The sequence below is a fragment of the Astatotilapia calliptera genome, chromosome 22 (assembly GCF_900246225.1).
Source record: "Astatotilapia calliptera chromosome 22, fAstCal1.2, whole genome shotgun sequence".
Classification (NCBI taxonomy): Eukaryota; Metazoa; Chordata; class Actinopteri; order Cichliformes; family Cichlidae; genus Astatotilapia; species Astatotilapia calliptera.
The window spans coordinates 13185437-13213011 of record NC_039322.1 but is presented as its reverse complement, the minus strand read 5'-3'; the positions used below and the strand labels follow the sequence as shown (position 1 = coordinate 13213011).

Genomic DNA, 27575 nt, shown 5'->3' with positions numbered 1-27575 from the left:
TTTATGAAAGTGTTCGAGGTCATTTTAGGAAAATATATAATATTAAATTATTCATGCTCCAAATTTATTAATTACAATAATACAGAAAGAAAGGAAAATCTTAGAACGAAATCATCAAGTCAAAAGAAAAGGACCTTTGTTAGGTATATCTGTTATGCAGCTAATTAAAGCAAATATCAAATCAGCCAGTGACATGTCAGCAATTCAGTGCATTTATGTAGGCATGGTCAAAGTGAGCATCAGAAGGAGAAGAAAGGTGATTTAAGTGACTTTGAAGTTTACTACACAATCATCTATGGGGAGAAAATATTAAGTGAGGTGCAGTTCTCAAGGAGAGAATACCTAATTGATGCCAGAGGTCAAAGAAAAATGGTTAAACTGCTGATTAGAAGGCAACAATAACTCAAATAATCACTCATTACAACCAAAGGATGCAGAAGAGCATTTATGAACACAGTGGAATGTTTCCAGCACCTTGTTGAGTGTGTGCCATGAACAATTAAGATGGTTCTGAGGGTCAAATGTGGTTCCACCTGACAAAGAGCAAGGTGGGAAAGGTCACCAGTCCAGTAATAAAGTGAGAAAACACTTAAATCCTTACCTGAATCTAATGTAAAATCACCCAGCTGATCTAACTTACATTACGTGGGACTATAGAAGGAAGAAAGCCCACACAAGCACAGAGAGAAGACACCAAGGCATCAAAGAAATTCCCCCAGCTGACCAAAAGGTTTCAACTACCAAAAAAAAAAAAACCCCAACAGTGACAAAAGAAAAGATAACTTCAAGGACAATTTTTTTCTTGCTTAAATGCAGCTTAATATTCTTTTGGGTGCATCCTAGTCTCCTTTGTTTTTCTTTGTATCAGACAGAAATTAGTTCATGTGCAGAGTATGCAGTGTGGATGAATGTAGAAAGGCATATGGTCTGCAGCACACCACACCAGCAGGAATGCACCAGCGAACCTTCCAGTTTCCTCCCATGTTTGTCCCTGACATCAGATCAGTCAAATGTTAAGATGTTTCATCGCTGCTTTGTTCACCCCAGTGTCTGATCTTAAAAGCGCACTTCCTACAGAAAGGCAGTGACTGTTTGCAACTCGTCCAAAAAGTCCACGTCAAAGTCAGCACACAATTTAAGACTTTATTGTTCAGCCTATAACAATTAGTAAATGCAGCAAAAGAATTAAGTGTTACATAAGAATCAACCTTTTTACTTGATTTCTTTCTTTCTTTTTAATCATTTAACCAAACAAATCTTTCAATTTCTCAAGCAAAGTCTTTTCTTCACCGTTGCAGAGTGTTTTCTGACAACAGGAGAAGGTGAAGTCAGGGAGGGAGTATCTGACAGCCAGAGTCATGAAGTCACAGTCTGCATACCGCAAACATTCAGTGTAGGTCTTGCCTGAGGTGAGGCAGTGCGAGGTCAGTATTGTCAGATTAACAAATACATACAATTGTGAATTTTGATTTGAAATAACTTGCACAATAGCCAATTTTAACAAAAAACTAATAAAACTTTGAAAAGAAGCATTTTCCAAATAGAATCTGTGCAGGAAATATGTTTTCTTACTTTATAATAAATTGAATTTGTTTATAATTCAAATGAAGTTTTTCAATATTGCTGAAATTTAGTGAAACGCAAACAAAAGAATGCAAAATCTAGAATTGCTTTTGTGTTTGTCAGTGGATTACTGTTATTATTATCATTACTGTTAAGAGCAATGTGTCACAGTTTAATGAAAAATGCATTCTTCACCTTATTAGGTAATCCCTTCATTCCATAATAAGTTGTTTAACACACTCATGCTATAGACAGATTTATGTTTGTCTTTTGTCCTGAACAATGCTTACCACCACTGGTGAGTTTGAGGCAGGAGTCCTTCCCCTGGCTACACTCCTGCTTGACTGCACAGTTCTGGGAAGACCCACCCGGGCAGGAGTAACACTGCAGCGAGAGGCCTGGAGAAGAGTTGCAGAGTTCACATTGTTTAGCTTTAGATTAGATTTAGATTTAGTCAGTGGTTGGGAATTTTATTTATTTATGATGTATTTAAGGATGCTCATGCCTGAGAACAAGCTTTAAGAAAAGAGCTCTAAAACAGCTCAAATAGTCACTCAGTTTTCATAATGATTAAAGGACTATGGAGGGCCATGAGTGCCAAAATGAGTTAAATAAATACATCGTTAAATAATGAATAAATTGTGTCAGTATGAAAACTGGAAATAATTAATTAACTAATTATATTATTAATTAAATCTGGCATTAATTGATTAAAAATGGAAATTAAAAAATGTCTTAAATGTTTTCAATAAATGAACTGATTTTATTTAATTAATAAATTAATTACTCATTAAATTGTTGGATGATGTATTTATTTAAATTCATTTTGACATACTTTGGCCCTCCATAATTGGCAACCCCCAGGTCTCATATATAAAACCACCGCTGATTGCCAAAAACTGCAGTTCCTCTAAAGTTCCTCTAATGACCACTAGGCTGTCTCAAAAAATGAGTGAATCCCAGGGTCTCTCATGTTAGTATTATAGTATTTTTTTTAAAAATAAATAAACATGCCTGCAGACTCAAAGTTCAGAGTGTGGGTCCTTTGACTGACAGGTGTCTCGGCACAAGCACCTGCACCTCATTCATCCGTTTACACACGCATTCATACAAGTGCTTTTTTCTACATCTAAGCCTTTTGTCTAACATACTCACATACTCACACACAAGGTTCAGTAACTTGTTCAAGGATACCTCAGTGATACCTCAACATGCATTTGGAGTAGCTGGGGATCAAACCACCAACCTTCCAACGGGTAGATGACCTGCAGTACCTTTTTTGTGTTGCATTCATAGAGTCTATGGATGTGGCTTTCTAACTAAGTTTAGCTGGATTTAGCTTTTGTCTAAATATGGCCACTTTGGGCTCCTGAAAATCAACATGAAGAGAGCCCTAAAGGAAAGTGAAGGCATTTAAAAAGGGGACATGAAGGTTGGCACCCCAAATTGCCCCAAAATGCATTAATCGGTTTACGAGGGTGTCCTTGATAGTAAGGAAGTGCTTCAAGGCAGACAATAAAATGTTAAACCTTCTCTGGAAATTAAGTGACACTAAACTGATAATTCTGGTGTGTTCACACTGATTACATGACTTTGGATGGAGATCTGTTTTCTGTTTTTGCAGGAAAGAAAATGAGTATATTTCACAACTTTTTCTTTAAGGCAAAGGCAAAATAAAAGTCTCATGGACTGTAAAAATCTGAAAAACATGTGCAGTAGCCTCATGTTTGCTATATTTCATTAATATTTTAGGAACTTGTCAATAAAAGAAACCCCCCAAAAATATAGAAAAAAACAGCAATCCAACTTTGCACAAAGCAAACTGCATGTCCAGAGACGTGAATTAATATTTATAAGTGGAGGCACATGACATGACAGCAGAACATGCAAACAGCACAGTGATCTGCTAAAATGTTCCCTCAGGCTGATAATCTCTATGACTTAGCCCCACTTGGCTGCACTTTTTAGGAAAAAAAAAATAAAAGAGTTCCTTTTTTCCCCTTACCAAATCCAAGCATGGCAAAGCTGACAGCTAGGCAAAACACCACAGAGCTCCTCATCGTGATTGAAAGGACTGTCACGTCTGAAAACCAAAACAAAAAGCAGAGTTTCCAGCATTGTCACGCCGAGATAAGAGGCAGGGATTTGACTTTGTGCAAATAAAAAAAATGGATAACACATTCAGGGACTCGAAACACACACACACACTCATGCTGCCGTTTACAGTTCGGACAAGATTTGGGGTATTTTTAATGAAACAAGTCTCCCTGATTTCGGTTCACGCTCACTGACTTTAAATATTTTTTGTTATTTTATTAAACAAAATTAAAAATAGGTAACAAAATTTTCAAGTAATACCAGAAGAAACTAAAGAGGACAAAACAACAGACAGAAATCAGGGAAAGAAAAAAAAATCAACTGTGAGTACATTAGACATTTTTAAATTATTTCTACCTCGTTATTTTTATCACAAATCCCTGCAGCCACTCACCTGTGAATGTGAAGGAAATGATTCAGCCTGTGAGGAGCGAGGAGCTTTTTGTAACAGCAACAACGGAAAAAAGCAAACAACCCATTTGTTTGGTTTCAGAGTCCAGACGTCTGAAATGTTGACCAACATACCGAAGAGTTTATGTAACAGAGATCAATTATTAATAGATTTTAAGTTGAAGCTATTATATTTTTCTTCTTGCTCTAGGTGATTTCTGTTTGATTTTTCATCTGCATGTACAATTTAAAGAATAAAGGTAGGTCAATAACGTTTATTTCACTGATTACTGATGGCATGCTTAGTGAAAGTAGTACTATTCACATTCAGGTCAACCTTCCTGTTCCTATGGTCATGTGGATATCTCAGTACACTCTTACTGCTTCCATTGGAATAGATAATCAAATGCACTTGATTAATTGATCATCAGTGTATAATAGCAGAAGACTTGGCAGTTTGCTGGTATGGAACATTCAGGTGAGTGTTCAAACAATACATTTCCTAAGGTAGATGTTTAAGCAAATTCACCCCTAGGTCACACTCCAGAGGCCTTGTTTAACATCTCAAATGTAAAGTATGCTACCAGGATCCTTCTCTCTAAGAAAGAACATAGCAGCACGACTTGGGTTTGCAAAGATACGTATGAGCAAACTACAATACTTCTGCATGTTTAATGCACAGAATCCAAATCAAGAAAACCAAAAACACCACATCAACTGTTAAGCATGATGGTGCAGGCATGATGATTAGGGCTTGTTGCGGTCATTGAACCAACCATTTGACTTTGTAAACCAAAGTATTCTAAAGTCAAATATGAGGCCATCTGTCTGACACCTAAAGCTCTGCCGAAACTGTATCATGCAAGAGCACAGCAGCAAATCTATAACAGAATGGCTGAGTGAGAAAACAATCAAGGTGTCACAATGTTCCAGTTGAAGACCAGATGTGGCTTCCACTCCAGATATGTTTTTTGCAGTTTCTTGAAAAAGTTATATTTTGATTTAACCTCTAGAGACCAGAGCACTTGTTTGGGATGGATGGCATGCAAAAGGTCTATACTGAACAGAAGGAAGAAAAGCCAAACATATGTCCCTGAAGAATTAAAAAACAAACAACAGAAAATTAAAATTAAAATTGGACTTTATCAGTGATATGTGAGACTTTTTCAACTCACACTCAGTGCAAAGAGTATCAAAGAAAACTAGTCCTGGTGGTGTTCTGTCCATTTTCCTACACCCATTAATTCACTTTTTTTATTCTAATAACTGTTAAAATTGTTCTCAACTGCCAGGTTAACCTGCACTTGACCCATACCGAGAGTCTCCACTTGCTTCTTTATTGCTACTGGATAAAAACCAGGCTTTATAAAAGTGTCTGTCTCATAGCGTTAACTTTTTAAAACCACAGACAATCAAAATGTGAGACATATTTTTTTAGGATGTGCAGGATGTGGACACCCTATAAGAGGTAGGGAAAATTAAATGTAAGGGCTTAACAGAGCAGATATAAAGCAAAGGATATAAGTGAAACAAGTAGAGGAATACTTAAGAACAATAAGAAAAAATGGTGAAAGTTAATCAGTGTGTGGACATTGTTTACAGTGGTTGCAACATAAAAGCAACAGCAGGCAGACTTTTATCCAGTTCATAACACAGCGCCTGTGCCTGAAAGGTGAGCTATGCTGTGAGCTGGAAAACTGTTATTGCTGCAAGATTTGCCCTCAGAGTCAGAGAGGTGTAATATCTCTGTCCATCAAAGGGAGCGAAGACTCAGCACATTTCAGCTGAGGGAAAATGAACCTGTGTAAACTTTTACTGCATTTATGACAAATGCTGTCTGCAGGAGAAAAACAAACAGAAGATGTGAATGACGGCGAACTTTAAATGGAATCGAAAGCATTACATGAGCAAAAGTTATACTTTATATATATTTGTGTGTGTGTGTGTGTGTGTGCGTGCGTGCGTGCGTGCGTGCGTGCGTGCGTGCGTGCGTGCGTGCGAGAGAGAGAGAGAGAGAGAAATTCGTAAATCTTAACTGACTTAAATTTGACTGATCTCCTGTTCAAAATCATCTTTCCTGCATCCCTGGACCATGTTCAACACAGATGCTATTTTTAGATATCTCACTGGTAGTCCTGCTCTGTCTTTTTCTCTCTTTCCTAGCGTCCTCCCTGCTCGGGGTCCGCTGCGTGTCTTCTCCATTTGGATCGATCTTGGTGTCCTCTGGGACGAGATCCACTGCGCGCATGTCTTCAGTGATTGCGTCCATCCGCCGCTTCTTCGGTCTTCCTCGCGGTCAGCAGCCTCCAGGATCAAGTCGGAGGGCTGATCTTGACACTGAATTCTCCTCAGTGTGCATGACGTGTCCATACCACCATAGGCGCACTTCCCTCATCTTCTTTTTCATTGGGGCAAGTCCGAGTCGTTTTTGAACAGCTTCATTCGTTGTGGCAGTTTCATCTCCATAGCATTGAGGAGCATTGAGGCCCGCGTTCCACTCCATTAAGGGCCACTGGCCGTATGACTGTCTTGTTGATCTTATGATGATGGACTATCTTCTTTGGCCTGCTCCGTCCTTGAGCAGATAGCCTTTGTGTATTTCTCACGTTGCTCCGGCGAGGGGGGACGCCCTATCATGTTGATTCAAATCGAGTTGACGTTCCATGTGATGCGACAAAAGATGCCCTGACAGACTTGTTGTATCATCTGTCACCAGAGACCCACACCATTGGCCAAGGACCAAGGATCCTTGTTTCCAGCTGGCACTACAAGGTGGTGGTGTTGGGGTTTCACCAGCCTATGTCCTATCCTTTTATGGATTCAGATCTCCTTTAGTGTGTCAAAGCAGCAGTTTTTCGACTTAACAAATGTTTTAAAGAGGTGGACAAAGTTACACTCAGGCAAATCTGGAAAGTGAAACAGGTGGTGAGCCAAGCCAAGGCTTTGTTTGAGTGTCAAAAAACATTCTCCCTCGGGTTTATCAAAACATTATAGCAGAATTCCACCTTGATCTTCTTCCTCTGGGGAACGGATTCATGTGTACAACAATGTGGATGTTGACCAACATGCTCCTGGTCTCACTGGCTGATATGCTGGAAGGCTTGGAAAATGTGGACACTTCAACTGAAAAGTGCCTTCATCACTAGATAGATAGATAGATAGATAGATAGATAGATAGATAGATAGATAGATAGATAGATAGATAGATAGATAGATAGATAGATAGATAGATAGATAGATAGATAGATAGATAGATAGATAGATAGATAGATAGATAGATAGATAGATAGATAGATAGATAGATAGATAGATAGATAGATAGATAGATAATTTACAGACATAATTTCAATATTACAGTCAAGAAAGAAATCTAAGGAGAATAAGGAATGCGCCTTTCTAAAATTAGACTGAAATGATACCTTAAGTTCCTGCAATTTTTGTAACCTCAGTAGGATTTCGCTCTTTCAGAAGAATAAGCTTGGCAGTAATAACTTTTTTATTGTGAAAAATTTCCCAAAGTCCCACTGTGCCACAGTTCTCCATTGCTGCCCAGAAACTATTCTCCATTATTCTCTGTTCCACAAATATTTCACTCATTACCATGAACACAAGTGAAGAACCGCTCCATTCTACCTCCCCTTCTTTTCAGCCTATGTTTGTGGCAGTTTGTTTGTTTGTTTGTTTTTGTTTTGAGAAGATGTGGCTTGTTTCCAATCATCAGCACTGGCAACAGGCGTGCCCAGTGGGCCAGAGCGCTACAAAAGCCTTCATAGCTTAGTTTCTGTGTGAGAACCTTTTAAGGATTCCAGTTGCCGTTTGGTTTGTTTTCTTGCACTAAACAACATTGCATACAGTATCTTTGCACTCATGCACTCACTTACACCACTAATACTAATGACTGATGGTTAGTTGAAGGTCTTTCTTTGTTTTTTTTTAACCCTCTGGACTCGGCTAATGCACCGGCACATTCAAATCAATCGATTTAAAGTGGCGTGGCAGCGTCGCTGAATTTCTATTTCAACTTGTGTCGAATGTGCAGACTTCAAACTATAAACCAGTTTTTATTCCTAACAATGCAGTTATGACTTTATTGACAGTTTGATGTTGCTACAAACATTTGTGAAAGAACAGGCCACTCTCACGAGCTTAGTGAATTCTAGCGTTGTCGTGTGATTGGATGCCACCTGTGCAACAAGTCCCGTCATGACATTTCCACACTACTAAATATTCCACAGTCAACAGCCAGTGTTATTAAAACAAACTGAAGTGATTGGGAATGTGAAGTAGCATGACATAAGCAGCATGGAACGTGATAGGAAGACAGCATCTGCAGACTGTTCAAGTTTCTTTTAAGTGTTCTTTATTTTCTGGTGCCGCCTTTCAACAATTGTTTCACAAAACAGAAGAACCTGGCAGTCAAAATCTCACCTGCTTTATGCAGAAATCCACTCATCTGAACCTCATTAGAGCGGGGTTAGCGGATACTAAGGTGCAAAGGTTGCCAACTTTCCCCAAAGTCAATTGTTACATACCTGCAAACTTCATGTAGCCTTCATATTAGCTCAGGAACAGTACATAGAGAGCTTCATAGAATTGGTTTCCATGGCTGAGCAAATACACCCAAGTCTTGTAAAGCCTGTTGCTACTGGACTCGTGTTCTCTGGACTGAGAATCATCCGGCATCAGATGGACAAGTCTGGGTTTAGCCATTGCCAGGAGAACAGAACTTGTAGGAAAGTTTGATGCAACGGGGATTATAGTGTAGGGTTGTTTTTTAGGAGTTGAGCCCGGCTCCTTAATTCCCATGAAAGGAACTCCAAAGAAAACTTTGGACAGTTTTATGCTCCCAGCTTTGTGGGAACAGTTCCTGTTCTAACATGACTGTGCACCAGTCCACAAAGCTAGGTCCATAAAGACATGTATGAGAGAGTTTGGTGTGGGAGAAACTGACTGGCCTGCAAAGACTCCTGACCTCAACTCGACAGAACACCTTTGGGATAAATTAGAGCGGAGACTACTAGCCAGCCCTTCTCATCCAACATCGGTGTCAGATCTCATAAATGCACTTCTGAAAGAATGTTAAAAAAAAAATCCCTGAAAAACATACTCCTAAATCTTGAGGAAAGCTTTCCCAGAGGAACTGAAACCATTATAGCTCCAAAGGATCGACATGATATTAAACCCCTTGGTTTAAGAATGGGATGTCGTGCAATTTCATTTGTGTGACAGCAGACGAGCGAACACTTTTAGCAATATAGTGTGTGATGATTTAGACTTTTTAAATAGGAATTTGCAAGTCTCCCTTTTGCTGTGGCAGCGTGGTCTGGCTTGTGACACACGACCAGAGGGTCAGACTGAAAGTCTCCAGCAACAGCTGCTAGACTAACATGAGCTGTTCATGGAGCTCTTGGAAACGAGACACGTGTTTTATTTAGTATTTTTAATGACTCGTTGAAAAGCTTCAAGCAATATTCTGGCGCAGTTTGGAATATTTATGTGCAGCGTTGATGTTACGCAGGATTTACTGGCCGAATCAGTTTTATTTTATTTATTTTTAGACCACAGCCAATGAAGATTTTTTGCATTTTAATCAGTAGTAATTGGGCTGGTACTCACATAGCCCCTCTCTACCCTTACTGCGCTCTTTAAAACTACCAGCCAGTACTTCCTGAGCCATCCCCATCTTATGTTTTTGTTTGTTTTATTTGTTTGTTTTTATAACCCACGTGCAGTGTTTTGGTTGTTTTGATTTTGATGGTGTTAATAAGGAAGCAAAACCTTTGGCTCTGAAATAAATACCCAACTGGGTACCGATTCAAGTTACAACTCAACCTGAGATCTGATTTAGACCCATCATTTAACCAGATCAAACCTTCAATCCCCTTCAAACATATATTTTCATGCTGTTTTTTCCTGTGAATGAAAAGTGCCAGAGGAGCTGTGTGTTATTATGAAATTTTCACTCTCTGAAATGACTCGGCCTCCCAACGCTGTCAGCACTGACACAGGTTTTATGTCAATAAACATTCAATCAGGAATGAAACTCTCCTTCGGCTGTTATGAGTTTTTTATTCCTGGATTCATATTAGGTCCCCTTTCTTCCTCCTCTCCCACTCTCTCTCTCTCTGCTGGAGGCGCAAAATCAGAGTTCAGAGCCGAACTCACTCGCACGCACCACAAGCATGAAATCAAAGTTTGTGTTACAGTTTTCCTCCCTCTGTATTTTCTTTAATGGCCTGCACCTTTTGGAATCAATTTCGTCCTGCGCGCTTGAAGGAGAGAGATCATTTCACTGTGAATAATATATAACATTATATTATAGTCTGCAACAAAAGTTTAGCATAATAAAACTTTGCAAGCTGAGTCTTTACCGACCGGCATGTAATGATAATCAAACAAAAGGGAGGATTTTATGTGGGAACGCAGGAGGAGTTTGACTTATAATTGTGTAACATTTTCCCAGAAGGAAGCTCAGTGTTTTCTTACAGAGGTTTAAGCATCACCTCCTGAGATCAGCACAACTTTCCTTTGCCATTGCAGCTATTTAGGCTAATGACTGACTGTCCTGCTGCTCATTACTTTTTTGTCTCAGGCCCAGCTAAAGGCTGGTGTAATGAGGCAAACCAGAGCCTTCATTTGTATCTGTGGTGGCCTCGGCCTTCGGTGAGGTTTTGTGTGTGTGTATGTGTGTGCCTCAGCTCACCTAAAGTCAATGTTTAATTCAAGGTAAACAGAATTTTGTCCGTATTTAAATGCATGTTGGGAAAACTGCTGAACCTTGTCTTTCATTTTGGTACAACAGCTGTATTTCTGCACCTGGGATATATGGTTCTTTTCTAATCTCTATAAAAAAGATTTGGCTTAGAAATATGTGGATCAAGAGACAAGCTGTTTGTAGAAAAGCTCTTAGTTTTTTATTTAAACTCCGCTTTCTAATCAATGTGCTACTAAAAGCATGTTTCAGCATTTTTCTTGCATTTAGGTTAATGCTGAGAGCAAGACATGGATGGTATTTTCGGAAATGTAACAGCTAACCATTAGCTATGGTCAGACTGATGAAGATTTACCTTTTTCTTAGCTTTATCAAATTGACTTCAATAAGTAAATGACAGGTGGATGAAATCCGAAATCTTGGCTCAGATATCTGCAGTCTGCACTAACAGAGCTAAAGAAAAATCAGGCCATTGACTCCGGAGGTAAAGCTTAATTTGCACTTGAGTGTTGAATCTATTTAGAGTCTGCAATGTAGCCTACGGTGACTGATGCCGTTGCAGGTATTTACGCTTTGCCCTGGCATGAGTGTGTTTCTCTGCAGCTGGCTGTAGAGTTTGTTTCTTCAAGTTAATCCATTGTCTTGTAGTTGATTCAAAAAATGGCAACTGAAGAAATAGTGGCTGGAACTGAGCAAGAGAAACAACAGTACCAAACAAGCCAATCACAGTTACTGTGGGCTGCATCGATACGACTTGTGGGGAGATCCACATCAAGTTACGGCATGAGATTTTAGAAGGGTTTGATTTTACAACCACACGGTACAAAAGACAGACGTGGCTACTGTGACGACATGAGATTGTTCACTGCCACATTGGTGTTTTGAAACCAGATTTTTGATTACTTATTGGCTAATGGCATGTCAATCACACGTCATTACCCAATGAGCAGACTGATCATCAATGACAACCTTCCAAAAAAAACCCTCTTTCTAAAACACAGCTGCTTTCACATAGGCTTAAACGAGGTTTGTGCAGTTATACATATAGCCTCATGGTGGCCATTAAAAAGAATGTAGCTTAAACACACTTGCATGTTGGCATAGATTGAAAGCAGTTGCTTAAATCAGCAGCATTTGATGGTTTATAACAGATTAGGTTTATAACATTACAGTTATGCCATAGCTGGAAGGTGAGTTTATCCACCTTTCTTAAATACTGAAAAATATTTTGAAACAAATTTCAAAATATGGAAATATTTCAAGAACTAATGGATGAATTTAGGTTTTGCACAGATTCCCAGAACATGAAACCTAAAGACCAAATTAAATATTGCATCTCAAATGGGTTTGAGATGTCCAAAGTCCAAAGATGAGAATATTTAAATGGTTAAGTGATATTTCTGAACTGGCTGTGGATATGGGATAAGTTGCATAAAACAAACTGCTGATTGAGTATGGTCTGTAGTGTAAACTGCTTTGTTTAGTCACTACAAATAAAAAGCCCAACTTTCCACAGAAGGGAAAGCTGTGTGATCGTCTTACAATAAAAGAACAGATTTTTCTTTTTTTCCTAGCAGTTTGTCCTACATTTACACTGCAATGTTAAATATATGCAGATGTTACCTTTAAATTGGTGCAAACTTGGCACCCTGGGTACCCAAAGAATTTAACACAGTAAAAATGTGTATTTTAACCTAAACAACTAAACGAAGTGATGCACCTACACCTAAACTGAACTGCAGGGTAAAACTGCTTAAACAGGGTCTGAAAGTAAAGTTTAAACAACATAAACAGACATCATGAACTCCAGGCTCCCCAGTTAGAAGCTGGGAATGCTCTTGTCAGCCTCTTAAAGTGGATGAATTTTCATCAAACAGTTCATTGAGGTGGTTTATTTATATATTTGTTTAATTTCAAGAACATTATTTTCATCTGTAGTCCCTGCGTGAAGGCCCATATTTAATTAGGTAAGTAAACATTTGAAAAAAAAGTGCAGGAGTGAAAGTAAACTCTCTAGTCTCCAGCACAGATAGCATTACTAGTTAACCGGGGTCATTATTGCTACCACACAGGACTGAAAGAACCATTTCAAAGTTGCTCAGCGTTTAAAATACCTCAGGTGTCGGTTGGGGCTGGCACTGATAGCACGGTACCAGTGGGATTATCACTGAAGTTCCTCCATCTCTTGATTGTTCATGGAGAAATAAGTGGGTTTCCAAAGTACTTCAAACAACCCAGCCAGTGTTATTTAATCTGTCACAGCTGGTGGTGTTTATTCTGAATATGTGGTATTCTCATTTTTATTTTTTAAGACAAACTACAAAATTCTGTACAAATATCAGCATTAAACTAACTTGTAAATTGTTACATTTAGCTGAAAATAACCCTTACTCACTCATTCTTATTGTATAAAACAAACCTTTTGCTCTTTCTCCTCTTTTCTCCATCCATTGACTGAGTTTTGTTTAATATTCTCTTTGTTCTCCTTAAACCTCCCACCTCTTTCCTCCAGTCGGCCACCATTTCTCTCTGTCTTCCTCTCATTTACCAGTCCACTGAGTTAAATATGGGAAAAACCAAACCAATCAGGCCATGACATGGTTATTATTTTTAAGCACCGTGTTTTTTTAGTTCTCTCTTTTTCTCTCTTGCTTTATATCAATCGTTAGCATTCTTTCACTTTTTCCCTTCTTCCATCTCTCTTTTATTCTCTCTCTCAGTAAGTATTCCATTTCTGCAAGGTTGAAGAATTTAAGCACCAAAAGATTTAAAAATCATTAACATTTCATCAGTGTACTTTTTTCATAACATGAATAAGATGTTCCAAATGAAAAATGTTTGACAAGAATTTCTAAATACATATATATATATTAGGGGTGCAACGATACTCGTATCGATATTGAACCGTTCGATACAGTGCTTTCGGTTCGGTACGCATATGTATCGAACAATACAACATTTGTAATTTATTTTATCAACTTTCCTTCTGACGATGCTGTCTGTGTTGAGCACTCAGTAGATCTGCGTTCGACTACTCAGCCTAGGCTGCACTGTCGAACGCAGATCCACTGAGCGCTCAACACAGACAGCATCATCAGAAGGACGAGCGCAGGGCAAGCTAGCGAGACAGAAGTTAAGCTCTCCTTGCAACATGGCAAATTGAACCTTCCCCACCCTCATTCAGATGTGGCGTTTGGAATTATTTTGGTTTTCATGTGACGTATGACCCTGAAGGTAAGCGCGTCATGGACTAAAGTAAAACAGTATGTTGGATGTGCCACGCAATGCTCAATTACATGGGTGGGAACTAGTGTGTTAGCGAGCAGTTAGCTCGTTAACGTGTTAGCCGTCTAGCCCCACGCAGGGGTAGCTCGATAACGGAGCACTAGTGGGAACACAACGAATATGACTGCACATTTACGCCGACATCATCCTAGTGCAAAGACAAGTGGAAGCAGACAAAAACAACAAGCATGCATGTTACAAACTTTACCCGAGTCATTTAGACAGCCGTTAGCACATGATTCTCCTTATGGGGACCTGATATGTTTAATATTGTGGCGAGCTCAGACAAGGAGGAGAGGGAGGTGTCGTTTGGTCTTGCTTACCGTGAGCTAGCCAGGGAGCACAGCCGTTTATTGACATCTGCAGAAGAACACTGCCGCTAGCTAACTCCTCAGCGCGGCAACCGCACAGCAACAACAACAACAACACACAGGGCGCCCTCTGACCCCGGAAGGACACACCGTCGCAGCGAGAGGGCGTCACCCGTCACTATGGCAACATAAACAAAACATAACTGTACAAACAGAACCCCGAACAGCCCTGACCCGCTACAATATGCTGCTGAGAATATAGCCCAGAAGAAGCGGATAGTATAGCTTTTATTTTGGAAAGAGCCATTTCTCTGTAATAAACTCTCTTTTCCAAAGATGAGTGATTCCTCAATCAGATATATTTATTTTTTTAATTATTTTTGTTTCAGCAACATTAAATTTAAAAACTGTACTTTTGAGTTAAAATATATATTTATAATTTTAATAAATGACAAATTAAAAAGGCATGAACATTTTTTTGTATCGAAAAAATATCGAACCGTGACACCAAAGTATCGAACCGAACCGAACCGTGAATTTTGTGTATCGTTGCACCCCTAATATATATATATATATAAAAAAAAACAAAAAACACCCAGCACGCCCCTGCGGGCGGTTTATCCTTCAAGCTCGGGTATATATATATATATATATATATATATATATTAGAGATGGCACGATACCACTTTTTTATGTCCGATACCGATACCGATATCATAAATTTGGATATCTGCCGATACCGATATGAATCCGATATGGTGTTTTTTAATCAACAAAACTGTTTTTTTTTAAATATCTTGCTGCATTTTGTATAAGTTCATACTCAAGTTTAAAACAACAACTACACTAAAGCTATTCTGTTATACCTGTATGCAAAAAAAAATATTTCATAGTACAGCAATACTGATCAATCTAATAAACTTAAACCTACACCATCCTCCCTATTCTGGTATTTTAAAGAGTACTTAGCATAAATATTAAGCAACCTAACTAATAGGGTTCCAACTCCCAGCAACAACAAAAATAAATAAATAAAAAATAGGGAACCACCCCTCACGCTCCACCTCATGATGCTTAATCGACGTAATCAACCTTAATTTGATGCAGTGTGAAAAAAAAATGCACAGAAATCAATTATTTTTCAAGAAATATTAAATAGATTCAACATCTTTCTTCAACAAAATTGCAGACTGCACAGATGGTACCTTCCCAAAGGAAAAAGTAGTATAGCTTACTAGGGTATATATATTAGACTTAATAGTTACTATATACAGTAATGGACTTCTATTCATTTTGCATCAAATTAAAACTTTGGCTGTCAGATAATTATTTATTAAAAGCTAGACATTTTAAATGAGAATAAGAAAGAAAAGTATGTCTTTGTGCCCCCTTTTCCCTGTTCATGCCCTATCGGCCCCCCTGGCTAAACTTTGCTAGATCCGCCCCTGCACAGTTACCAGCCGTCAGCTACGTAGAAAAAGATCCTCGAGTAGAAAGTAATATTAAATACATTCTAACAATAGCTGATCAAGCTTAAACGTGCTGCTGTTGTTCAGCCGCTGGTTTCCTCTTTCTAGTGCAAAGTGGGCCAAAAGCAAACTAGAGACACGGACTCGCGACAGAAAAGCCGATCAGCTGATCGTTAAGCAGTTTCATGATTGAAGTAGCAGCAAGAAGAGGCAGAGGCTTGTTAAGCTTAACGCAGGAATGCTTTACAAACATTCAGAGATGGACTTACACACTTGCTTTACTTCTCTCGGGATAACTTTGTCGGAGATGAAATGCCGGGTTGCTAGCGAAGCTCCACATGCTATCCAGACCACTGACAGGTCCCCCATGCCACAGCCGCTCTATCACGTGATGCATACTGCTCCGACGTGCTAACCTGAGGTGAGTTACGGCGTGTTGCAAGTTTTGTGAGGTGCTTTCGTGATATTTAATGGATCGGATTACATTTTTTATTTTTCTCCGATATCCGATCCAGTAATTTAGGTCAGTATCGGACCGATACCGATACGTAATATCGGATCGGTCCATCTCTAATATATATATATATATATATATACATATATACATATATATATACTACAGCCAGGGAGTGAAGCACAGAGATCTCAGGTAAGCTATGAATACTGAATTCTTGGCAGTGATTTCACAAGTTCAGTAAGGAGAAAAAAGTAAATGATAGAACAAAAAAGGGTATTCCTTAGAAATTTTAGTCCAAATTGGTATGATAGCACACAGTTGCCGCTGCACATGCATGTGAATCTACTGTTTCACTACATCGTAAAGGTCCTCTGTTGGACAGGGATCTGAAGACTGGGGAAGTTATTTGAGTACAGTGAACTCAATGTCAGGGTCAAGAAACCAATTTGAGATCATTTGAGTTTTTAAAAATTATTTCTTATTCTGCTGGCAGCAGAAATCAGAAGATGGATACACTGTGGCCCTAAAGGGACAGATATGGTCAACAGGAATATTCAGGTAGGCTGTGGTGTTAAAAATACTGAACCTTTACCCTAACCCAACTGTAAAATTTCCCCTACACCATGCTGGACCATTGCACCACCAGCAGCCTAATCAATGTATTCAGTTGTCACAAAGCAGGATGGATCTGTGCCTTCATGTTGTTTACTCCAAATTCTAACTTTACAAATCTTGCAGCAATAATCGAGGTTCATCAGAGCAGACAAAATCTTTACAATCTTCTGCTGTCCAATTTTGGTGAATCTGTGTGACTGTAGCCTCAGTTTCTTGTTCCTAAGTGACAGAAGCAGACAGCGACATTACAAAGCAAAATTTAAAACCAGCAATCATCTATCCTTGGAAACGTGAACAGGTAGAAACAGAGCCTTCAGCCTGACTGCTCATCAGTTTGTTATGTGTTAAAGTTCAGGGTCTGGTTGCTGGGCTGGGGCCTGCATTCATTCAGCTTTAACATCACTCTGGGATTTTGGCTAGCTCGCATTAGCATGCTGTCTGTGCAGATGCTAGCAAAGAGCTGCAGTTATGTTTGCATAATCCAGATGTTTCTATCCTGGATGTAGTTTCCATTTTACCATCATGCTTTCGTAAATTTGTGCAATATTGAGAAGAGTTATGTCCATATCCACGCTGCAGAGTGAGCCACTATTTTTCTCTGGCACACAAACTAAAATCAGCAGAATGTAGCTAAAGTGGAACTGGTAATTGGGGCTGAAAGGTAAGCAGACTAATAATTCCAAGGAGTTGAACTAGTAGGAACTCAGTTCTCATTGCCCATCCCTAGTAGTGAGACCTGTGAAAATGTATTGTTTGGAGACGGTGGCACTGATGAAAAGACAGGAGCCGAGGTGAAGGTGCTCAGATCTCAATTGGGAGCGAACAGAATGAACAGAATTAGAAATGGGAACATCAGAGGGATGGCTCAGGTTGAGCAGTTTGGAGACAAAGTTAGAGAGAAAAGGCTGAGATGGTTTGGACATGTGCAGAGGAGGAATAGTGGATATCTAGGACTAAAGGTGTTGAAGATAGAGCTGCCAGGCACAAGCAAAAGAGGAGACTTCAGAGAAGGTTAATGGATATAGTGCTGAGGGTTGATGTAGATCACACTAGGGACAAGGTGAGAGGAGATGATCTCCTGAAGAAAGATTCATTTTTCATTAACAATGACAACTCAACACACTCCAACTTAAAAAAAAGAAAAAAAAAGAAAGCAAACTAAGTGAACATCAGCATTTTAACAAAAGATGTGCAGAGCTAATAATAAGAGAATGAGAGCATAATATATGAATGCCAATATATTGCTTTTTTTAGCAATAGGATTTCTGTCATGGGATGTGCCTCTTGATCTGTATTTAGTTTTATTTTCTTACTTTGCTCAATTCCTCTAAATGTTGCATGCATGCAGTTAAATCACTTTCTTTGTTTTTGCGCACTGGTGTTTGTAAGACACACTTACACACAGCGATGCCTGAACACCAAGAAAGGACACTCAGACACTTGTTCATTCACCTGGATCCCGGAGGACAGCTGTTCTCAACTTGCGGTCATTTCCAGGACACTGACAATTAAGTGGTGCAACTACCCTTTAATTAGAACTAGGAATAAATAGCGTCCTCATTAAGGACATAATTAACTCAATCAATGAACGTTAAAGAGCACTGAAACACCAATTAAACTCCATATACACTGTATGTACAGGACCAGAATGGTGTGTGTGTGTGTGTGTGTGTGTGTGTGTGTGTGTGTGTGTGTGTGTGTGTGTGTGTGTGTGTGTGTGTGTGTGTGTGAGAGAGAGAGAGAGAGAGAGAGAGAGAGAGGAAGAAATTGAGGGTTAAACTGAAAAATGTATAAGGGGAGTTAGAGAGAGAGAGACCCTCATCGTTGATATAATTATCTAAGGTGACCTGAGTGTCCATGCATGTAGGACATACCTGCTCCGTGTCTGTCTGTAACTCTTTCTTTTTACTTTCTCTCCTCCATTGTTCCTCCAGACAGTAACTCCCGCCTCCCTTAACTATCAATCTGCACCTTTTCTGTATTTTCTTTTCCACTGTTTGTTTGTTGTTCCCTTAATCATGCCTCCGTCTCTCCACTTTAATGCAAATATCAAAATGAAGTGAGCAAAATCATAAAAACTTTGACAGAAATAAATTTCAATTAAAACAAAAAGCTTAGGACTTCTCTGAATTCAAATCATGTTCTGCTACGAAATATATATATATATAAGTAAATAAATAAAACGAGGGGATGCATGTGCTGATTGTGTCTGATTAATTAGTCATTTTTGTTGTGTTAACAGTTACGGCTTTGAGACATGATTACTTTACAGATGAAAAGAAAACCACCTCACCTTCAGCCTTTACTGAGAAAATAGAACATGAAACTCACCAGGGTAAAAGGCAAACACTGAAAGAGTGGGAAAGCCGCAGTGTAGTGATTATAATCTGCTTGAAGGAACACAGTGGATTTTAGCATGAAGTTTTTATACTGTATGTTAAAGTAAAGTAAATGGTTGATCGGAGCACACAGCATGTGGGCACTTTTACATCTGTTTAATGTCTCTGTGGCTCTGAAGGAGATTTCAAAGCTTTAAAATGTTTAAACTGCACTACCTGGGGAAGGGGGGGGGGGGGGGGGTCAAAGAATGGCTTATATAATGTGCTAAAAGTCATGTTATTCATTGTGAAAAAGAAACACTTTCAATTCTAAGGTTTTATAAATGTGGAGACAATAAAAAGCATCTGATCCTTACCAGGTTCTAAAATGATGCAGCCATAACTCGGATAGGTAACAACCTATGTCACGTTATGCTGTGTCATTAAGTATTTGACAAAAAAATTAAGCCAAAATGCAGAAACCGTGTGTGAAAAACTAAACGCACAACATGATTTAATAGATGTAGAGCCACATTTAGCAGCAACAACTTGAACTTGTATCGTAAATGTTGACACACAATTGTAATAGTTGTTTTCTGTAGAACTCTGTAGAACTATCTGTGTCCCACATTGTTGTGGAGGAATTTTGGTTGTTTTAGATTTATTGTGCCAAATTATAATAGCAGTCACCTCAAGGTTCTTTATATTGTAGGGTAAAGATCCTACAATAATGAAAAGAAAACCCCAACAATCCAGTGTGTTCTTACGAGCAAGCACTTGGCAACAGTGGAAAGGAAAAACTCCCTTTTGATAGGGAGAAACTTCCAGTAGATCCAGTGACAGGTTGGGGTGAGGCTCTAATAGATATAGATATGCACCCTTCTTTAAACTATTTCCACAGTTCAGATTAGTGATGGGCTTTAAACTGTGTCTTTATAACCCTTCCCACCTGGCTGCTGCTTAGCCTCTTATCATGTACGCCTGATTGCCACAGTCTTCTACCTCCTACTTCAGAATCTCACAGGATCAAAATGACCTGATGAACTCTCAGTGATGTCCTTGATGAATTAAGAAGAGAGAGAAGTGCAGTGAATGGTCTCGGTAGAGGAGATGAGATTCTTTCTGTCTTTCTTATCCCTACATTTTAACTCCATGGGAAGGATGCACAGCTCAGTGGGAAATTGTCTTGGGAGATTACCATTGTGTGTGTGGGTGTGTGTGTGCATGTGTGAGTGTACGTGTGTGTGGATTACTAGTGTTTGGTATTTATTTCCAGAACACCGGAAAGCTCTGTTTGACTTTTTCACAACAGGAGGTCTTGCTTCAATCCCATGCCCCCTGTGCACGTGTGTCTCTGCTGGTGTTTATTGCATGTATTCCAGCATGTGTCCACTTGTAACATGCACATATGTTCCAACTTGCCGTCTTGCGATCAGCAGGTTTGTGCTTGTCCGTATGCATGTGTGTGTTTGCATGCATCATGATCATATGTGTGTGCGTGCGTGCGTGTGTATGTGTGGGTGTGGGTGTCGTCCAGGGAACATATAACTGGATTAGCCGTCATGCTTTTATTTCTGTAATGGAAACATCAGCCTGGGAAAGAAAGTAGAGCTGAGGCCAGGCAGACAGAACGAGAGAGAGAGATCGCTGTAAGTAATGTACTTATACTGCAAGAGGAAATTCTTTATCCAAGACGACCCTCAGCTTTGAGTTTGCTTCAGATCACAGCGTTAAACCGAAACCCTCACGTTAAAGAGTCTTTCAACCCAGAACCACAAACTACCACAAAACAGCATCATAACAGGGAGAGTTTGAAATTAAGCTGCTGAGCAGATACGATTGCTCTATTAAGGAGTGTTTGTTTGTTTGTCTGTCTGTTTGTTTGTTTTAAATAAAGCAACAATAAGGTAAGATAATGCCACCAAGATTCAGGATTTTTTTTATATATTTTAATATTTTGAATATTACAAAATATCCATCCATCCATCCATCCATTCGCTTCTGCTTCTCCTTTCCAGGGTCGCGGGGGGCGCTGGAGCCTATCCCAGCTGTCATAGGGAGAGAGGCGGGGTACACCCTGGACAGGTCGCCAGTCTGTCACAGGGCAAAGATTACAACATTCATATTACAAAATATGTATATCAAAATAATATTTTATTATTGCCAATCGTTATGAGACTATTTTTTTTATTTTTTTATTTATTATTAAGTACATTAAGTGTTTGCAATATTACACATTTTTTGTAGTTTTTCCTCTCTACACCACCACAGTGGATTTTAAATCACACAATGAATATGTGGTCAAAGTTCAGACTTTCAGCTTTAACTCTGGTTACAATCAATAACAAGAAAGTCAGATTCACAGTTCTGCAATAGTATTTAGACAAAGATTAACAAAGACCAGAGGGATGGAAAGATAAAACTATCAAGAAGGAGAGCAACAGCTCATGATCCGAAGCATACCACATCATCTTCAAACAAGGTGAATGCGATGTTACAGCATGGGCATGTATGGTTGGCAGTGGAACCAGGTCCCTGGTGTTTATTGATAAAGTGAGTCCTGATGACTTCTGAGGTTTGCGAGGCTGTAATCTCTGCTCAGATTCATCCAAATGCTGCAAAAGTGATTGGACAGCACTTTACAGTGCAAATGGGTAATGGCCCAAAGCATACTGCAAAAACAACCCAAGAGAATGCCAAGGTAAAGAAATGGGATAATTTTCAATGGCCAAGCCAGTCACCTGATCTCAGCCCAACAGAGCTTATCTGAACGCAGAAAGATCAACAAACAAGCAGCAGCTGAGCAGCAGGACTGGCAGAGCACCTCAACACAAGACACACAGCAGGCTCCAGACACTAACAAATATTGCTTTGTCCAAGTATTTTATATGATCCTTATATCTAATATTATGTTAATTTATTCAATTAGTTATGTGCCTCTAAAAAGGAGAGACTATGTATAAAATGGTTGCAATTCTTAAACAGTAGTAGTAGTATTTATTTATATTAAACTTATTGAATGAAAGGGTTAAATGAAAATGACAAGAAATCTTTCATTGTCCAAAAATGTTTGGACATAACTGAATTATCAACCTAACATTGAATTTATTATATGTACATGCTGGTGGTTATAAACAATTTCTTTCCTCATTAATTTGCATTTCAGGATTCAGTTCAGGATGTGTTTCTGTCTCCATGTCTCCTTTAATTATAAGTTACACTGTTACTGTTTACTTATCTGCATTTTTGTCTTTCGAACACAGTTGTTGTTTTTTTTAAGGAAACAGGAGAAGGGAGTGGTCAACAAACATCATTATGGAAATAATTCAGTTCATGTTTGAGAAAACGAACAGGGTAATGAGATGTATTTATACTAGGTTGTAATGTGCAGCACCCACAAAGTTACTTGTGGTGGACATAGGGTGTTGCAGTGCCGGACTTGATGAACGTGTGTGCTGAGAACATCTACAGGTTTGTCTGACATACAACGTAACAGCGAGTGATTCCACGATGGGGGGGGAGTGTTGGGAAAGCAGGTCACTGGACAGTGTGTGGGTTTTGTCAATTAGCGATGGAGGTCACTATGCCTGTGTATGCATGTGTGTGTATATATATATATATATATATATATATATATATATATATATATAGGGGCAGATGTCCAGGGTCCCATGCCATGGGCGAGCTTGTGTGTGTTGCTGTCTGTTCATGTGTGTGAAGTGATGTGCAGCCAATCAACTCAATCTCCTTCCTTTTCAGTGATTTCTGAGGCCGACAGCGAGTGACTGTTGACATGATTTCAGTTCGTGTTTCAGACTTGAAGCAACAGCAGCAAAAGTTGGGATCTGTGACTCTCACTGCCCTCAAAGTAAAAACAAGAACGAACACACGCGAGGCCACAAAGAGTAAGAAAGGATTAATTAGATGAGATATTTCTCTGTGTTCTCCTTCTCATTGCTTATTTCAGTCCAAATTTCAACTGCAGCTTATTCGCAGTGCTGCATCAATTCATTTCAGTTTTATTTATATAGTATCAAATCACAACAACAGCTGCTTCAAGGCACTTTATATAGTAAGGTAAAGACCCTACCGTATAAAAAGAAAACCCACAACAATCACGTGACAACAAGAGCAAGCACTTGGTGACAATGGGAATGAAAAACTGTTTTTAACAGGAAGAGCTTCCAGCAGAACCAGGGTCCTGGATAGCCATCCTATTCCAGCATAACTAAGGGAGGGTTCAGAGTCACCTGATCCAACCTAATTGCATTTATCAAAATGGAAAGTTTTGAGGCTAATCTTGAAAGCAGTGCTATCTGCCTCCTGAATCCAAACTGGGAGCTGGTTCCACAGAAGAGGGATCTGAAAGCTGAAGGCTCTGCCTCCCATTCTACTTTTAAATACCCTACAAACCACAAGTAAGCCTGCAGTTTGAGAACAAATTCATCAAATTTTTTTCTGCAATAATATTTATTTAACAGGGAAAATACATGTAAAGGCGGTTATGTTTAAGCAAAATGCAACAGATCCAAGGACAAATGGGACTTTGGTGATGAGCAGATCGTGTCCCGGTTTAAAGCACTCTAATAAAAACATGGATACAAGCACACTGAACAGCAGCAAACGGGGAATATTGTGGAAAACTATGCAACACCTTCTTTACAATAATGCTCATCCTGGGAGTAACCCCTGACTGTACATTTTGTATACAGTATATGCATATAACCAGGAGTAGCTGTTTAACTCTGAAGCCATGTATTTTATTTTATTTTATGTATTTATTTATTTATTTATCTGATATTTATTGAATAACCATCTGCCTTCCCTGTGCATATTTTCTGTTTTACTCCAGGAGGTGGTCTAATGAGAACGATAAAGTAAATAATTAACAGCTTTGACTAAAGTAATAGGTTTTTTTTGGGGGGGGGGGGGGGGGGGGTTTAAAGCTAGGAGGTAGCAGCCTAAACAAAAATGGAACTGGTAGAAAAACTGTGATCACTAAAAGAATATTTTTGGGCAACATTGCCCTATTTCACGCTTTTCCTGCAATGGATTTCCAGCAAATGTTTGAAACTCATGTTTTGTCGAGATTTTAGACAGAGCATTTGCGCCATCTGGCGGTTATTAGGGGACATGCTCGCAGAGGAACGTTAAATTCTACTTGGAGACCTCTTTGTGTCAGCGTGTTATCAGAGAGTACTTAATGTTTGCTGATTGCAGCTTTTGAAAAACACAAATGTAAGCATGTGGAGATATGCAAATCTACAGTGGGGGTTCCTGCTTTCAGTTGGTGCATTCAAATTTTATTTTTTTGTCTGGATTTTACTTTGAGTTTTTCTTTTTGTCACTGGCTTAAGAAGAACATGTCGACAGTGGTGAAAAGAAAGTGTACTTTATTGAAGTGAAAGGTAAATTTATAAGCACATGAAGTGTGTACTGAAGTGTTACTAAATTCCTTATATCACAAGACATAACTGAGGAAATAGGTGTCCTCAAACACTCATTTCATAGACCAGCATCTGATGAACATACCATCACAAACCTGTTGCATGTCAGGATGTTTTAGAGTGCAAAATGACATTCATGATGCTTATCTTGAACTTGGTGTACCCGTTCTTGCAAAAGATATGCCAGGCAGAGCCAGGGAGTCTCTGATTTCTTTGTGGTTTATTCACGGCCTCAGGACAAGTTGTCACGTCCTGCACTGATGGCAGGATTTATTGTTAAGTCAAGGAGAACGCCTGTAAAATGTTGCTCAACTGCAGCAGAGACGAGTGGCATAAATTAAGATATTTTACAACATTCATGCTTTCCATGTTAAAAGCTTTCATCTTTGCACTTGTCATAAACTTTTCTTTTAAACTACCATGTGTCAGCTCAACATTTGGAATCTTTAAACATGCAAACTCTTTAACCTCACTCCCATAGTTTTTATAGCTGACCTTTCAGGTCTGTGACCAAGTGTTTCTGCTCATTCTGTGCTACGGAAAGGTATTTGCCCACTTCCTTTCTTTTCTACATGTGTCAGATCATCAAAAACTTATTCAGTATTAGATAAAGATAACCTCAGTAAATACACAAAGCAGTTATAAAACAATGATTTCATTTGTTAACGGAGAAACCTGCCTGGCCCTGTGTGGAAAGAGTATTTCCCCCTGCTAACAAACACATTAAATAAAGAAAACATGAAAACCACCAAAGGACAATAATCAGCAAGCCCAGGTTTGAGTGACTCAAAAAAAAAGAAATATTTGAAGTGACCAAGTCAAAGTTTGGACAAAGTCTGACTGAAATTCTTTAGCATGACCTTAAACAGGCTGTGCATGCTTGAAACCCCTTCAGTGTGGCTGAATTAAAACAATTCTGCACACATGTGATTGTAGTTCCTGTTGCCGAGGGTGGCACAACCAGTTATTAGGTTGAGGGGGCAATTACTTTATCACACATGAGCAGGTAGATGTGGACACCTTTTTTTTTCTCTGCATCTTGTTTTTACTCTGGTTATCTTTGACTAATATTAAAATTTGTTTGACGATCTGAAACATTTAAAATTTATAATCCTCTGTTTTCAAGCCAATTGTAAGATAAGTTGTTCCACGCATATCTTAGAATGTGCAACAGTCCTGGGGATAGTCCCTGACTGACTCCATGATAAGCGATCAGGACTCTGACTGTAATGACTCTGTTTTCTCCTTGTCACTATAGATAGTTGTTTCCGTCTCTGGTCATTTGTTTGGGCTTGCTGTCATGCTGCAGAATTAATCTGGGACCCTGGTGTATATTTAAGTCATTCCCTGAAGCAGCTCAACTCTTTTTACAGCTTGATTTTTCTTTTCCACCTAGTTTAATGTAGAAGTAAAAAACTATTTTGAAAAGAGCAGAAAATGTGATTCTTTCTTTTTGAGTTTCCTTTGCTAGTTATTTTTATCTATTGATAAAACGAAGGTCTGAAAAAAGGTCTCGCAAATGTAAGAAATCTCTTTGTACTTTGGATTAGGAATTCAGTTTTGATGAGTATCTTGGCTGTCTTATTCAGATTTTCTCCTCTAAAATATATTGCGTCTCAATTCAAAATAAAAATGATGATAGCATTTATTTCACATCTTGTTTAATGTTGTTTGTGATTCCTTTGGCTGAGCAAACCATCTTTGGATCATTCATAAATGGTCCAGAAAGCAGCTGTGAGGCTTCTCACCAGCTCCTCTAAGAACATGGATTATGTCCTCTTTACACCAGTACCCCATTAAGTCGATGGTTCAATATAAGATTTTTACTGAGCTCCTAATGGTCAAATACCTCCTTAAATTAAAGGACAAGAGGAAATTGATTGATTGATTGATTGATTGATTGACGGGGGCGGTCGTGGCTCAAGAGTTGGGAGGTCGCCTTGTAATTGGAAGGTTGCCGGTTCGAGCCCCGGCTTGGACAGTCTCGGTCGTTGTGTCCTTGGGCAAGACACTTCACCCGTTGCCTACTGGTGGTGGTCAGAGGGCCCGGTGGCGCCAGTGTCCGGCAGCCTCGCCTCTGTCAGTGCGCCCCAGGGTGGCTGTGGCTACAATGTAGCTTGCCATCACCAGTGTGTGAATGTGTGTGTGAATGGGTGGATGACTGGATATGTAAAGCGCTTTGGGGTCCTTAGGGACTAGTAAAGCGCTATATAAATACAGGCCATTTACCATTTACCATTGATTGATTGATTGATTGATTGATTGATTGATTGATTGATTGATTGATTGGTAATTTATTTCAACATGTGAACAATATACAAGTACATTTAGAAAAGAAAATAAGCGAGAAAAAAAATACTATACAAATTACATACAAAAAAACATTCTGATTAATTTACATGTTGAAAATTGCATTTTTAATTTTGCTGCCTCTAAGTTGTGGAATTTGCTACCATTAAACTTAAGATCTGCAGCCGCTGTTTATACCTTTAAAAAGAAGCTTAAGACGAACCTGTGCACACTTGCTTTTAGTTTATGTTTATTTAAAAGGGACAATGCAAATTAATTAACATGAGCACTTAAAATCATCGTGTAAACGTGGCAGATTTAGCCACATTGATTCAATTTCATCAGTAGTCACTGGCAGGTTGATGGCATAACAAATGAATCAACAAATCCAAACATTCAGAAGCATGTGAACATAAGTGAAATACAGAAACACACATGAAATAAAGAATAATAATGAACCATATTTAAACACATTAAAATCAATGACCTTCAGTGACATTATTTCACATCATGACAGCATGTTCGATTATCCAGTAACCACTGTTTTACAGATTTAGAGAAAGAAGTAAAGAATGTTATATTCCTTGTTTGTATTGTATTGTACTGTGGGCAAGTATAGCTG

General features: G+C 38.9%; 1 protein-coding gene across 1 annotated transcript; it reads right to left on the bottom strand.

Moving 5' to 3' along the window:
* Positions 1–1129: 1129 nt before the first annotated feature.
* On the bottom strand, positions 1130–4123 carry LOC113015259 (CD59 glycoprotein-like). Its single transcript, XM_026157207.1, has 4 exons — positions 4055–4123; positions 3569–3646; positions 1854–1961; positions 1130–1404 (listed from the first exon to the last, which is right to left on the bottom strand). The coding sequence occupies exons 2-4, from the start codon at positions 3621–3623 to the stop codon at positions 1244–1246; spliced, it is 324 nt and encodes a 107-aa protein (XP_026012992.1). The 5' UTR covers positions 3624–3646; positions 4055–4123; the 3' UTR covers positions 1130–1243.
* Between the last annotated feature and the right edge of the window lie 23452 nt (positions 4124–27575).